This window comes from Bombina bombina, chromosome 6 (genome assembly GCF_027579735.1).
Source record: "Bombina bombina isolate aBomBom1 chromosome 6, aBomBom1.pri, whole genome shotgun sequence".
NCBI lineage: Eukaryota > Metazoa > Chordata > Amphibia > Anura > Bombinatoridae > Bombina > Bombina bombina.
Genome location: NC_069504.1, coordinates 603,266,067 through 603,281,294, shown reverse-complemented (window position 1 = coordinate 603,281,294; position 15,228 = coordinate 603,266,067). Strand labels below are relative to the sequence as shown.

General features: G+C 37.0%; 1 protein-coding gene across 1 annotated transcript in view; it reads right to left on the bottom strand.

The window, feature by feature from the left end:
* Positions 1–15,228, bottom strand: part of ADAMTS17 (ADAM metallopeptidase with thrombospondin type 1 motif 17) — a 611,877-nt gene that overhangs the window by 49,078 nt on the left and 547,571 nt on the right. The window contains exon 21 of the mRNA XM_053717604.1: positions 3,997–4,201. Coding sequence (XP_053573579.1) covers positions 3,997–4,201 — 205 coding nt within the window. The remainder of the gene's footprint in view (positions 1–3,996; positions 4,202–15,228) is intronic.

Below are 15,228 nucleotides of genomic sequence, written 5' to 3'. Positions count from 1 at the left end.
TGCAACAGATGATAGGAGATTTTTACTCATTATGCTCTTCAGCACTCTGCGACTCCGAGTTTGCATGGTCTACCACTTTATGGTCACTCCAAGACACTTCCACTTCAGAATGATAGCACTTACAGTTGACTGGGACAAACCTATTATGGCAAAAGTTTCAAAAACTGCCTTGTGGCAAAGATGGCATCCTATGACAGTGCCACATTGATGTGTTTTTTGCGCTCGACTCCATATTAGGAGTAGAGCCGTGTTTAAATTATCACAAGTTTGTTTGCGCAAGTTCCCTATACTTTCAATGAGCCCCGCAAAAGCACTCGAATAACAGGTTGAAAGTAAATGCGATCGCTCGAACACAATCGCATTTTACGCTCAGACTTTTTACTCAACTTGAAAGTTTGCATAGTTTGGGCGAAGGAAAAAGTTGCACTAAACTACACTATTAACCACTAAACTGCCACCCCATCACAAACTACCCCGCTACACTATTAACCCCTTTACAGCCAGACACCCCATCACAAACTACTCTGCTACACTATTAACCCCCTAATGGCCATACACCATCCTAAATTACCCCGCTACACTATTAACCCATAAACCGCCACACTCCCATACCCCATCGTAAACTACCCTGTTACACTATTAATCCCATATCTGCCACATCCCTATCACAAACTACCCTGCTACACTATTAACCCCTAAACTGCCACACTCCCCATCACAAAATACCCCCTAACCTATTAACCCCCTAACTGCCACAATCCCCCATAGCAAAATACCCCCTAAAAGCAACCCCCAAAACCCCTAACCTAACATCCCCTAAGTTACAAAAATAATAAGACCTATCCTAAAACCCTTAAAAAAAGCCCACTCCTAAAAAAACGCCCGAAACTAGCACTAAAACCTACTTTGCATAACTAACCCTATCCTAAAGCCAAAGTAACCCCACCCCAAAATAATACAATTCTTTAAAAATCTTTATTCTAAACAAGATGCCTTGAAAAAAGGCATCACCTCTTTTGCAAGAACCCCCCCCCCAAACCCTATCCTATAAAAAAGATGCCCTGAAAAGTAATACAAGCGCAACCCGACGCACGCAAAAAGCCTCTAGCGAAGTTAATGCGCAAGCAGGAGTACAAAATAGAGATCCACTCAAAATCTAACCCTTAATGTACCCAAGCTTTTCACTATGACCCAATGTACTGCCAATGTTTATAGAGATTTCACGGCCATGTGCTGGGTTTTATGCACCTGTTAGCAATGGATGTTGCTGAAACAATAATTAGTAGGGTTCTCCACATTTTTTCCACCCGTGTACTGTATATGTACACTATATGGCTAAAAGTATCAGGGAAAAGTTACTAGTCCACTCAAGATCGGAAATATGTCAAATTTTGTATTGCAATTTCAAGCCCTGTATAAATATCGATAGATAGATAGATAGATAGATAGATAGATAGATAGATAGATAGATAGACAGACAGACAGACAGACAGACAGACAGATAGATAGATAGATATACAGTATACAACAGAAGAGAGTACACTCCTGTGCAATATCACTTAAATGTTAAATTATTCAAAATTTTATCACCTCTCAATAATTGCATTATTTCTAAGTTGCAAGTACAGTATTTCCTATTATAAACAATCAAAAACAAATACTTTAGAAATACTATATTTAAAATACAGGCCCCAAAGTAGAATCTGTATATATTTAATGCAATTGATTACTACTGTTGGTTTATCTTATGTATGTGGATAGATAGATCAATCGGTAGACAGACAGAGGTTTGCTTAAATAGTTTCTACCTTCTGTATGACTTGCATCACGTCCTTTCTCTGAGAAATACACCTTGGAAATTCATTCACTCCAATATGAACTTTCTAAACTCATCATCATTCATCTCAGGTCACTACAGCTTTAAAATCCTTGTGACTATATCTGTTACTAAGCTATTAAATGCATTTTCCATTACATAAACAAATGTCAAAAGTTAGGTGAATACGATTATAAAGTAGTTTTTTCCAGATTATTAGGTAATATAAAATGATAAACGTATTGGAAATGTAATACAGGACTAAGTGGTTGAATGGCGCTGTTACAGATCTAGTATTTTAGGGAACGTGTGACTGCCCCTCATGCAAACAAGAACCATGGCAGGGGCCATGAGAGGGGGAATGCTTGTGGGCTGGCAAACGAGAAGAATAATTCTCCAAATACATTTTAGGAGCAACAAAGTGGTTTCTTTCTTTATACTGGGAAGCCGTCCATTTAATTTTCTGAAAGCACTGACTTACTGACCTCCTCTCGGAAGTAATTCCTTAATAATGAATGCAAAAATGAAGCTAAGATATCAAGTCACAGGTTCTTTGATCGATCAGATATATATTATTGCCAAGATTGCCTTACTACATATTCTGTGCTTATTGGTGACCTACTACAAAGACCAGTACATTTCTAGTTCCGTCATTAAGACATGACCATCTTTATTTATCAAACTGATAGTGCAGCAAAGTGATTTTACAAGTATTTGTTCCCTGAATACATTTTCTTGTGATTGGAGGGGAAGACTATCATTTACTTTTAAAAATGCATAAACAATAATAGTGAGTTAAAGACATTCGATCAGTCAATATTACTAACTAATTTACAGAACTTAAGTTATATACTAGTATAAGGAATACAAATATTTGATTCTCAGTATTACACGAATAAGGAGTTAACTTACATCCCTATTCTGTACTGGGTTATACCCAGTCTTTAAAGAGATTTTTTCTTTCGTGATTCAGAGTGTACAATTTAAAAAAAAAAATCCAATTTACTTCTATTATGAAATTATTTTTGTCCTTTTGGTATTCTTTGTTAAAGAGCAAATCTATATAGGTAAAATGCATGTGTCTGGAGAACTGTACGGCAGAAAACACTGCTGCCATCTAGTGCTCTTGCAAATGTATGACATTATTTAAAAGCATTTATGCAACAAAGTGCTGCAGACACAAGCTCCTAAATCTACCTAGTTTTCAACAAGAGATACCAAGAGAACAAAGTAAATTTGATAGAAATATATTGGAAGGTTGTCACTTCAAGCTAAGAAAACTACTATATTTGATTTATCTACTCACCAAATTTCATGAAGACTGGTATAGCTATTTTGGCTGCACCATTGTCTAAATTTGCTTACATTTCCATTTGGGATATGTGAATAGTAACTCAAAATGTACTCTTTTATTTACTAAAAACTTTTAGGTTATTTAGTGATTACCAGTTTAAGATAAACTTTGAAACTTCAGCCCAATGTTAAAAGCCTTTTAAGAGTAATAGGTATTTGAAAAATGAATTAATTGGTAATGACCAAGTAATATATACTCTAGCTGTGGAGTGCAGGTTTATTGCCTTGTAGGGTTACTATGATTGAAATAAGATAACTATATGATAATGGGAGTGCACAGTGACAGCCAACTTGAAAAACTTGATGGACAACTCTAAATGATACTCTCCCCACAAATGGCCATGCAAAGAGCATATTGTTCTCAGATACCAAGCAGAAGAATATATTGTAGTGACAGAGAAACCTACAGGGCATATACTGTACATCTGTATGGGTTGGTCTAAGTACTTACTGAATATCTATCTGTCTCTACAATATGTGTTTACTTTATTTATTAGTAATTCAGTGACTGTAGCTAGTATACAACAGGTCCCCTTTAATTAATATTTTAATGCCAATGAATTAGATTTTCATATAGTTGCTTTATCATCTAACACATCATAAATAAATACACTTATAATTGTAAAAAAAAAATCCCTCAAAAAACCATAACTTGCCAGGTCTAAATTAAGTTTTCATAGCAGGTGCCCTATTCATTAAAGCTATGTAAGTGCAAAACATACATTAAATTGATATTTGTGTTAAATAAAAATGTGACATATCTAAAAATGTCTAGCTCTACACTAGTTTGAGTATATCAGATGGTGCTTATGTTCTGTGTCTCTTACCTTTGTCCATTCTGAAGCTTCCCAAATGGACAAACAGTCTTGACCATCACAGATTTGTCTTGTTACAGGTTTGGGGCCCAGACAGTACAGGTCATAGGTGTTTACATATGTGCCATTCTGCAGCTGGTATACACAGGTCACCTCTCTCTGCTGGAAGCCTTTCTCACAGGTAGATGAGCACTGACCCCACTGCCCTGTCACCCATCTAATAAATAAAAAGTTCATCATTAAAAACAAACACAATTATATGTAAATTGTTGGATCATAAAGACATATAAAGACAGTATATTTAAAGGGAAATGAAACCCAAAATGTGTCTGATATTGACCTTGGACTGTTTACTATTCTTTTGTATCCTGCTTCTGGCTCTACTATTTGGGTTCCTATCCTGAACTTTAACCCAGTCTGGGTGAACTTCCTTCCACCTGACTCCAATTAGCGCCCGGGAGGTAGAGAAGGAGTCTGAGTGGTTGTGCCTGATAGCCCCTAACATTCTCCCACACGTTGCTAGTGTTGCCACCTTTCTTGTTAAATGTGATAGCTATTCTGTGCGGGCAGCCTATTAGTGGAAGCCCCAGATGTGACAGCCATAACAGTGCCACTCTTGCTGTTAGTACTGTCAGCAAGTTTTCTCCTTCCTCCTTTACGTACACTTACTGTAGATGCTACTACACTCTTACCAATACCAGGATGCAGAGAAGGGGAGGCGGGCGAAGAGACTGACTGGAACGCGAGATAGTTGTAGCATAATTGGAAGTGGGGGTTACCAGAAAACAAATATGACCAACTTATTTTCAAAGTAAGGATGTGGTGCTGACACTAGTGGGGTCAAGCTGTTATGTGTAGTTTGGCGGGAGGACTGAATAGTTGTGTGCATTCTCTGTGTTCTCTGCTTGTCAGTGGTATAAGGTTTTAGGTAGTTAATCTCTTTGTGACCAGAAAGGACAATCGATTGCAGACGTCTGTATCAGCCAAGTGGGTTAAATATGTTGTACGCCATACAGCACATAATTCCTATGCACAGAAATATTTTGAAGAATTCGATATCTATTCTATACATGAAGATGTTTACAAGCTATATTCTCTAAAAAACATTTTATATATATATATATATATATATATAAATATATATATATATATATATATATATACACAGTCGTATGCAAAAGTTTAGGCACCTCTGACAATTTCCATTATTTTCATTTATAAATAATTGGGTGTTTGGATCAGCAATTTCATTTTGATCTATCAAATAACTGAAGGACACAGTAATATTTCAGTAGTGAAATGAGATTTATTGGATTAACAGGAAATGTGCAATATGCATCAAAATGAAATTAGACAGGTGCATACATTTGGGCACCCTTGTCATTTTGTTGATTTGAATACCTGTAACTACCTAGCACTGATTAATTGGAACACACAATTGGTTTGGTGAGCCCATTAAGCCTTGAACTTCATAGACAGGGGCATCCAATCATGAGAAAAGGTATTCAAGGTGGCCAATTGCAAGTTGTTCTCTTTGACTCTCCTCTGAAGATTGGCAACATGGGGGCCTCAAAGCAACTCTCAAATGACCTGAAAACAAAGATTGTTCAACATTATGGTTTAGGGGAAGGCTAAAAAAAAGCTATTGCAGAGATTTAAGCTGTCAGTGTCCACTGTGAGGAACATAGTGAGGACATGGAAGACAACAGGCACAGTTCTTGTTAAGACCAGAAGTAAAATATTGGAGAGGCAAAGGCAAAGGAAGGTGAGAACGGTCAAAAACAGCCCACAGACCACCTCCAAAAACCTACAACATCATCTTGCTGCAGATGGTGTCACTGTGCATCATTCAACAATTAAGCGTATGGGAGAGTGATGCAGAAGAAGACTTTTCTGAGGCTTGAGGTATGCAAACGCACATTTGGACAAGCCAGCTTAATTTTGGAAGAAGGTGCTATGGACTGATTAAACAAAGATTGAGTTATTTAGTCATAACAAGGGGCGTTATGCACGGTGGCAAAAGAACACAGCGTTCCAACACAAACACTTGCTAGCCACAGTAAAATTTGGTGGATGTTCCATCATGCTGTGGGGCTGTGTGGCCAGTGCCGGTACTGGGAAAAAGTTGAGGGTCGCATGGATTCCACTCAATATCAGCAGATACTTGAGAATAATGTTGAGGAATCAGTCACAAAGTTGAAGTTACGCCAGAGCTGGATATTTCAACAAAACAACGACCCAAAACACTGCTCAAAATCTACTCTGGCATTTATGCAGAGGAACAAGTACAATGTTCTGGAATGGCCATCCCAGTCCCCAGACCTGAATATCATTAAAAATCAGTGGGGTGATTTTAAGCGGGCTGTCCATGCTTGGCAACCAGTAAACCTAACTGAACTGGAGATGTGTTGCAAGGAGGAATGGTCCAAAATACCTTCATCCAGAATCCAGACATTCATTACAGGCTATAGGAAGCGTCTAGAGGCTGATATTTCTGCTAAAGGAGGCTCTACTAAATATTATAGCGATATTTCTGTAGGGGTGTCCAAATTAATGCACCTAACTAATTTGGTTTTGATGCATATTGCACATTTTCTGTTAATCCAATAAACCTAATTTCACTACTGAAATATTACTGTGTTCTTCAGTTATTTAATAGATCAAAATGACATTGCTGATCCAAACACCCAATTATTTATAAATGAAAATCATGGAAATTGTCAGGGGTAAAACAACAAAACGTTGAGGCATCATACATTTGTGCTTGATAACCAAGTATTAATCCTGCTCATGCTCACATATTTCAGCAGTTTGTGGTGTGCAACGTCTTTCTCTGCAACGGTTTGCAGGTAAAAATATCATGAGGTATTATAAACAGAAATAGAACAATACAGTGCTTAAATAAGGACAAGTGAGTAAAATTAGAAATTGAATAAGTGTAAAACTGTAAATACACACATTTGTCATGCACAAAATCAAGGCAGTCTGAGGAGGTTGTACCAGTGATCTATATAGTACATTTGGGAATACTCTCATTGCTCTTTTCCATAAAATGTTACAAGAGCCATCCATCAACCACTTGGGATCTGTAATATATTTCACACTTTCAGTAATGGAGAGAATCTACAGATCCCTTGTGTGCTAGGCAAACGGAAGCTTTCTGCAACTATAAAAACTTGTCCTCTCTTGTGCCTGGCAGAATATATTTTTAGCTTTTAATATTACACTATTTTTATATTTTAATCATATAAATAATAATAATAATATAAATAAATTATTTTACTTAACACTTCAAAATGGATATGTTTCGAGGACTAAAAGAGGTAATAAATTATAATCTGTGTATAATACACTACTGAGGCAACTGCTCATTTTAGTAAACAGGAAGGATAACTTGCAAGCTGTAAGAATGAAATATCTGCTTGCACATTCTTGCCTGTAAAATGTACCTGTTGTCTTCACTGTGCACCTAAATATCGTACAAGTCTTACATAAACTGAACTACAGACATATCCCTGTACCATTTCTGAATGCTGATGAGCCATATAAAATGACATAAAGGGGAATTGCAGAAGCAAATCAGTCTGCATTGCTTTGTACAAGGGCATATTGAGGTAGGCTTAGGAGTGTGCATGTATCATGAGCACTGTATGCCTGCAGTGTGCATAGCAATGTTATATAGGGAGGCTGCAGCAGGCAATGACAAGTAAAAGCAGGGAATATCCACTGGTTTTACTTCTCTCACACACTTTTTTGGGTGCCTTCAGTAAACATTTCCCCTATCTATACAGCTGTCATGTTCAATAGCCTAGTTTACCATAGAACGGCAGTTCCCAAACTGTGGGGTGGGCCTCCCCAGGGGGGCGCCAGAGCTCTTAAAGGGACATGAAAACCAATTTTTTTTCTTAAATGATTTAGAAAGAGCATACAATTATAAACAGCTTTCTAATTTACTTCTATTATCTAATTTGCTTCATTCTCTTGATATTCTTTGCTGAAAAGCATACCTAGATATGCTTAGTAGCTGCTGATTGGTAGCTGCACAAATATGCCTCCTGTGATTGGTTCACCGTGTGCATTGCTATTTCTTCATTAAAGTATATCTAAAGAATGAAGCAAATTAGGTAATAGAAGTAAATTGGAATGTTGTTAAAAATTGTATTCTCTACCTTAATCATGAAAGAAAATATATATATATATAGTGTCCCTTTAAGGGGAGGCACAGGAGCAGGAGCAAAAGTGTTTTTTTTTTAAACATAACATTTCTTTGGCACCTGACTGCTTCCGGAGTTAGCAGCGCGGTGAGGAGAGTGTGTGCAACATTTGTTTTGCGCCTGACTCCTGAACGTGACTGCAGTGCAGTGAAGATCGCTGTGTGGCCGTAAGTACAAATGGCCAGATCAGACACATAACATAGATTTTATTCTATAAAAACAGGGCTAGAGACTAAAATCTTAAAACACAACCCATAAGAATGTGTTTTATTGTAATAAACAGGGTTAAAATGTTAATATCAAAATTAAGTCACCAATTTAACTGTTTCTTCAATAATGTCAATATTATAAATCTTTTTAACTTTTATGTACATATGAAGAAGTATTTCTGTTGGCATTCACATAAATATAACTTGGATCACAAAAAAGAAAGACAGTCTTCACTGTAGTGTGCGTAACAAGACATAAGCTTCATAAATCTAAACATTAGAGAAATTATATTTTTATTTTTTCAGACAAAAGCTATAAGTCAAAAATAAAAGACAATGTATTCATTGTGCTTCTTGGTAGACTTCTATGGGGCCAGTGGAAGTAACTGGGGTGCTATTATGTAGTAAACATAACAAAATAAAGGGATGTATACTGTTTCTGTAAGGAGGCTAAAATGTAGCTGTTGTATTTGAGGGTTAAACTTATAGTGAGGCCATTTTGGACCCTCTGGATTGTTAGTGCAGCTCTGTGAATAATACTGGGTGACTATCACTGTTATAGTGACAGGGATACAGCACACAAACATCCAACATATAACCCTTATATAAGTTAACTAAATTACTGAAACATGCACTCTTTTAAAGAAAAAAATAATAAAATAGTGACAATTATCTAAGATTCAAAGCCCCCCTGGTGAGTGTGAGTGGCAATGAGGGCAGCAGCCAGCAAAGCATAATATTCATGTTGCTTAAAGTGAGTCTGTGTGTGCTTGTGTGTTTGTGTGTGATATTTCTTTAAATTTTCATAATCCTGCAATTTTAATAAATAAACTACAGGCAATTCAATGCACAATCTTTAATTTTATTTAATGACATCTTGAAAGTTTCGCCAAAGGGGAGGCCCAACTCTGTGGGACTTTGAAAGACTCTGCCATAGAAGTTTAACACAGTGTACTCTAGAGATCTCTTTACAGGTTACATGTCTAACATTGCTATACATACTGCTGCCGAATAGTCTTCAAGAAACATGCACACTCATGAGCCTACTTCAGTAGGCCCTCATAAAAGGGGGCCAAGTTACAACTAAGGTGACTAAGAGTTAGAGTCAAATTTGACAAACTGGAAAAAAAAAGAAAATTCCTATGTCCCTTTAAGGTATGACCTGCAGATCCATTTGCTAAATTCTAATTTATTGTACAATAAAATGGTTAAAAAAAATAAAGTCTATTTCTACTTCCACTATACAACACCAATGAGGATTAACATCCATCAGACCACTGTAGGCCTTAGGTCACTCTGAGAATGGCAACATGAAAACAGCATTGTGCAGTTTTGTTAGCACCTAGATTAATATGTGAGCGTATAAAGGACTCTTGGAAAACTCTCTATTCATTTGTTATCACTGATATTGGTGGAAATGTTATATTTTGAGTGTCTAATATTTTTATGCTTCAAATATTGTCACGCAAGATATGGACATTGCTTAGCTAGCCTAATGGTCCCTGGCTGCGTAGTGTGTCAGGTTTATTAAGAATCCTGGCTGCTGTGATGAAACTCTATATACTTAAAGGGATAATAAACACCAAAAATGTTATTGTTTCAAAAGATAGAGAATCCCTTTATTTACCATGCCCCAGTTTTGCATACCCAACACTGTTATAGAAATATACTCTTTACCTGTATCTAAGCTTCTGCTGACTGCCTCCTTATCTCAGATCTTATGACAGACTTGCATTTTAGGCAATTAGTGCTGAGCATAATGTTATTTATGTGAAACACATGTACTAACACCCTCTAGCTGTGAAAATGCATTCAGATAAGAGGCGGTCTTCAAGGACTCAGAAATTAGCATATGAGCCTACCAAGGGTTAGGTTTCAACGAAGAATACCAAGAGAACAAAGCAAATTTGATGATAAAAGTAAATTAGAAAGTTTTTTAAAATGACGTCCTATCTGAATCATGAAAATTAAGTTTGGATTTTTAATATCCCTTTAATGCATTGGAGCCTGCAATTTAAAGGGACAGTGAAGTCACAAAAAAACTTTCATAATTTAAAAAGGGAATGTAATTTTAAACATACCAATTTACTTTTATCACCAATTTTGCTTTGTTCTCTTGGTATTCTTAGTTTAAAGCTAAACCTAGGAGGTTCATATGCTAATTTCTTAGACCTTGAAGACTGCCTCTAATCTGAATGCATTTTGACCACTAGAGGGCATTAGTTCATGTGTTTCATATAGATAACATTGAGCTCATGCACGTGAAGTTACCCTGGAGTGAGCACTGATTGGCTAAAATGCACATCTGTCAAAAGAACTGAAACAAGGGGGCAGTTTGTAGAGGCTTAGAAACAAGGTAATTACAAAGGTAAAAAGTGTATAAATATAACAGTGTTGGTTATGCAAAACTGGGGAATGCGTAATAAAGGGATTATCTTTCTTTTTAAACAACAAAATGCTGGTGTTGACTGTTCCTTTAACAGTGTGTTTCTGATATTACCATTTTTCCCTTCTCTGCATGTGTCTTTAGTTTTGTTTCGGTGTTGTAAAATACAAATGCCAGTCTATATTTATTTAAACAACAACTATTAACTTTATGATTACAGTACTGTACTATGACAATATGTAAGCAGAAGAGTTGGAAGAGATGGAAGAATGAGTGCTTGCTTCTTATGGTAAAGTTATATAAACTACCTTAGGCATATAAGCTGTATTATAACATGTGAATATTGCCCAAATTACATAATATGTTGTTTATACTTGATCCCATCCCCTCTAAACTGTCCCATTTTACAGATTAAAATATATAACTATTCTAAAATCAAAACTATTCCAAAATCAAAACCTTTTCTGGTCCCAAGCTATTTGGATAAAGGGTTTTGGATAAATCAGATCATATAAAGACATCAATATTTTATGGTGATCGCCAGGAATGGTGTCAAACTCAGTGTTAACGACACACAGAAGACTAGAATTTGAGGATATTTCTGTTTGAGAGATTTTAAGTCCCCTACTGAACCAAGCCATCTATGTTCTTGTAGAAGAATACTGAAACTGCCTTACTGGCACTACTTCAAGGCTGAGTTGCCATTGAGAACCAAGGCATGGAAAGGAAGAATTAGGACCTGGCCCTATACCTCTCACTTTCTCTGGATCTCTAAGTTTGGGGATAAATCCCATTGAAATGATATAGCCTCTCAGTATAAACACATGAGAATTAGTTCTGCCAGCAAACTTTCATTCAAAGTGATTGTGTCCTGATTGAGCCGAACTGCATTTCGTTTGTAGCCATTAAGGAGTCCTAAATAATTTTGGCTTTAAAATGCAGTAAATTAATTTTTCAATTGAGATATCCTTTAGTTCATTAAAGATCCCTTTAAATAGTGCAATACAGGTAATTTCCACACGAAACTTACACTCTGTTACTAAATGTATAGTTACACATTGAGAATATCAAAAATACATTTTCATCAATGGAACAATATAATTATCACAAATGGCTAATAACACTGGGTTTATGAAGGGTGTATAACAGTTAGGCAAATTGATTGAAGTGTCTGATAAAGGATATTCCACTTTATTTTTTAATTGATCATTAACTGACCTTACTTAATTTATGATTTGGTGCAACAAGATTGGTTAAAGTTTCAGAGTGCACTTGAATAACAAATTGACTTGTTTTAACCCTGTATACTTTCTCTGTAATCGCTGTCTCCAAGATTTTGCTCTTGATTTTGATGTTAGTTACAATTGTGCCGACGTTAACTTTGTATATTTTAATATTTAAAAGAAATAATAAAAAAAGTAGGTGACATAATTTCTACATTTAATATAGAAATAAATATTTAGAATGCTGATATTATACAGTTAACTTTTAAGGTCATAAGGTGCTATATAAACAGGAACATATTTACTAGCGCTATACCCACACAGACACATAGCAAAATGTTATACATGTGTCTGTCACAAGGGAGGAAACATACACATGAGGCATTTGAAAGGTTAAAGCCTTCCTTGGTAACAGTTTAACCCTAAGAGTACAAGAAATAGTAAAAAGCATCATGGTGCTTAGCTTTTCAGTCATCTATCACATCCCAGGGGTAATGAAAGAAGAAAGAGTCTGACAACAAATATTATTTCATTTAGTGCCAAGGATACAGGTATATTTTGGTGGCCTCTTAAAGTTTTAGGTCAAGAGTGGATTTTATTATGACTTTATATAGACATATTACAGGCATTTGTAGACTGTGAATGCATAAAGCTTTCTCAGTCAAACAGAGAAAGCATAAGATGCCAAAATATCACTACAGATGCCAAGCAGATGTTCTTAGTCCCAAGTGAACAAGGAAGAGCAGATATGCTCCATTACAGTTTTAACATATTTATTTAGATGGCCTCTTCTATAAAGTGCCAATTCTACAACATAATGAGCTTGCACACCAAGCCAGAAACAGTGCCAGTGTGAAATAACCAGCAAGACAATTGGACTTGTGAGAATCCTGAAAGGCAGCAAATTGGGTGTGAATATTAGATCTATAGGTCTGCAAGATAAACGATATATTGCCAACAAGAGAACAGAAGGTAGGGATTATAATACATATGTATATATATATATATATATATATATATATATATATATATATATATATATATATATATATATATATATATATATATATATAGTATATACACAGATATATATGGACGATCCAGGAGAATATAGTGCTGAATCTATCTGATCGTTTGCTTAATAAAGCAGAATTAACACTCCTCAACAGAGGTTTGACATTTGTCCCTACACAGAGACCAGATGAATTTGAGACGTGGTTGGACATCCAGAAGTTTAAAAGAAACCTCAAGCTTAAAGATCATTTTAAAATGACAGAACAGCAAGAAATGGGGACCATCTTCAGAAATAAGAGCACATTTGACCCCCAACATACGGCTGCCAGTATACAAACCTACACCAGATTGGTTCTACAGGAGGCTGCAACAATGCCGAAAGAACTATTCAGACACAACATCTCTAAAGAGGAACGTGTGGCAATTGAAAGTCTAGCCCGGGACCCCAACATTGTGATCCGCAATGCGGACAAAGGTGGGGCCATTGTAGTCCTGAACTATAAGGATTACAAAGAAGAGATACTCTCACAATTAAATGATGAGCAGGTATACCTACCTCTCAAAAAGGACCCTACCAAGCTCTTCCAAGAACGAATTGATAATCTACTGCTTGAAGGGGTAGCGGAAGGTTGGATTAGTAAAGATACATATGATTGGTTGAGGGTGGCATATCCGATTTGCCCTATTCTGTATACCCTACCCAAAGTGCACAAGAGCCTGGAGAAACCCCCTGGGCGCCCGATCGTGTCGGCAAGGGGTTCCTTGTTGAGCCCGCTGGCAAAGTGGATTGATTCATTTCTCCAACCACTGGTGAGTCACATGAAATCATATGTTAAAGACTCGAGTGATGTATTGGGTCATCTCTCGCAGGTTCAAGATCTATCTACAGATGACTACTTGGTGTCTATGGATGTCACAAGCCTATATACCATCATCCCACATCAAGATGGAATGAGGGCAGTCACAAAGGCTCTCTCTAGATATCCCTACGTTGGACCTAGTAGCACCTACATCATCAAGATCCTCGAAATATGTTTGACTTTAAACTTCTTCAGGTTTGAATTAAAGTACTTCCAACAGATCACGGGGACCGCGATGGGGTCAAATATGGCCCCATCCTATGCGAACTTATTCATGGAGGATTATGAATCTAACACCATGAAGGTCTATGAGATCCCTGAAATTATCAAGTACATGAGATACATCGATGATGTGCTACTGGTGTGGAGAGGCACAGAAGAGCATCTACAGAGGTGGATACAAGATCTCAATGACCTACCACATCCTGTGAAGTTTAAGATGGTGGCCAGCAAAGAAGCCATTGACTTCTTAGACCTAAGAATACTCAAGGAGAATGGGCAATTAGAAACCACCATGTACCACAAACCTACAGACAGGAACTCCCTATTGCTGGCAAGCAGTAGCCACCCTAGATCTCTCATTAGAGCCATTCCACTGGCACAACTCTACCGAGTGGTGAGGAACAACTCTATAAGGAACAAAGGCGAAAGACAGCTAGAAGAAATGTCAAACAAATTCCTTCAGAGGGGATACTCCTATCCAACCATTCAGAAAGCCCACAAAATAGCTAATGATACTGAAAGGAGTACCCTGCTAAACTCAGGAAGAAGGAAACCTGTTGAAAAACGGATGACTTGTACTATGACATATTCACCCAATATTGGGATTGTAGCACAAGCAGTGAGGGAACACTGGGATCTACTAACCACAGACCAACAATTACCTTTCAAAGAATTCTCCCCACCAAGAATGGGATATAAAAGAGGGCGCAACCTCCAAGATATGTTGATGATCACGGATCCAAGACATGCCTACATCAAGGATACCTGGCTAAAATCGAAGAAACAGGGATGCTTCAAGTGCCTTGGATGCACAACGTGCAACTCGATGATTCAGAGCAAAACCTTCCATCATCCGCATACAAACCAGAGCTTTAAGATTCAACACCATCTAACTTGCTCTACCCCATTCGTAGTTTACTTGCTGAATTGCACATGTGGGATGTATTACGTCGGTAAGACGGATGACGACATCAAGAAGAGGATGGCTAACCATCGGAGTGCCATCAGGATTGCACTTAAAGATGGTACATCAGAACAACCGGTGGCACGCCACTTTCTACAGAAGAACCACACTGTGAAGGACTTGCGCTTCGTACTTATTGATCATGTACCACC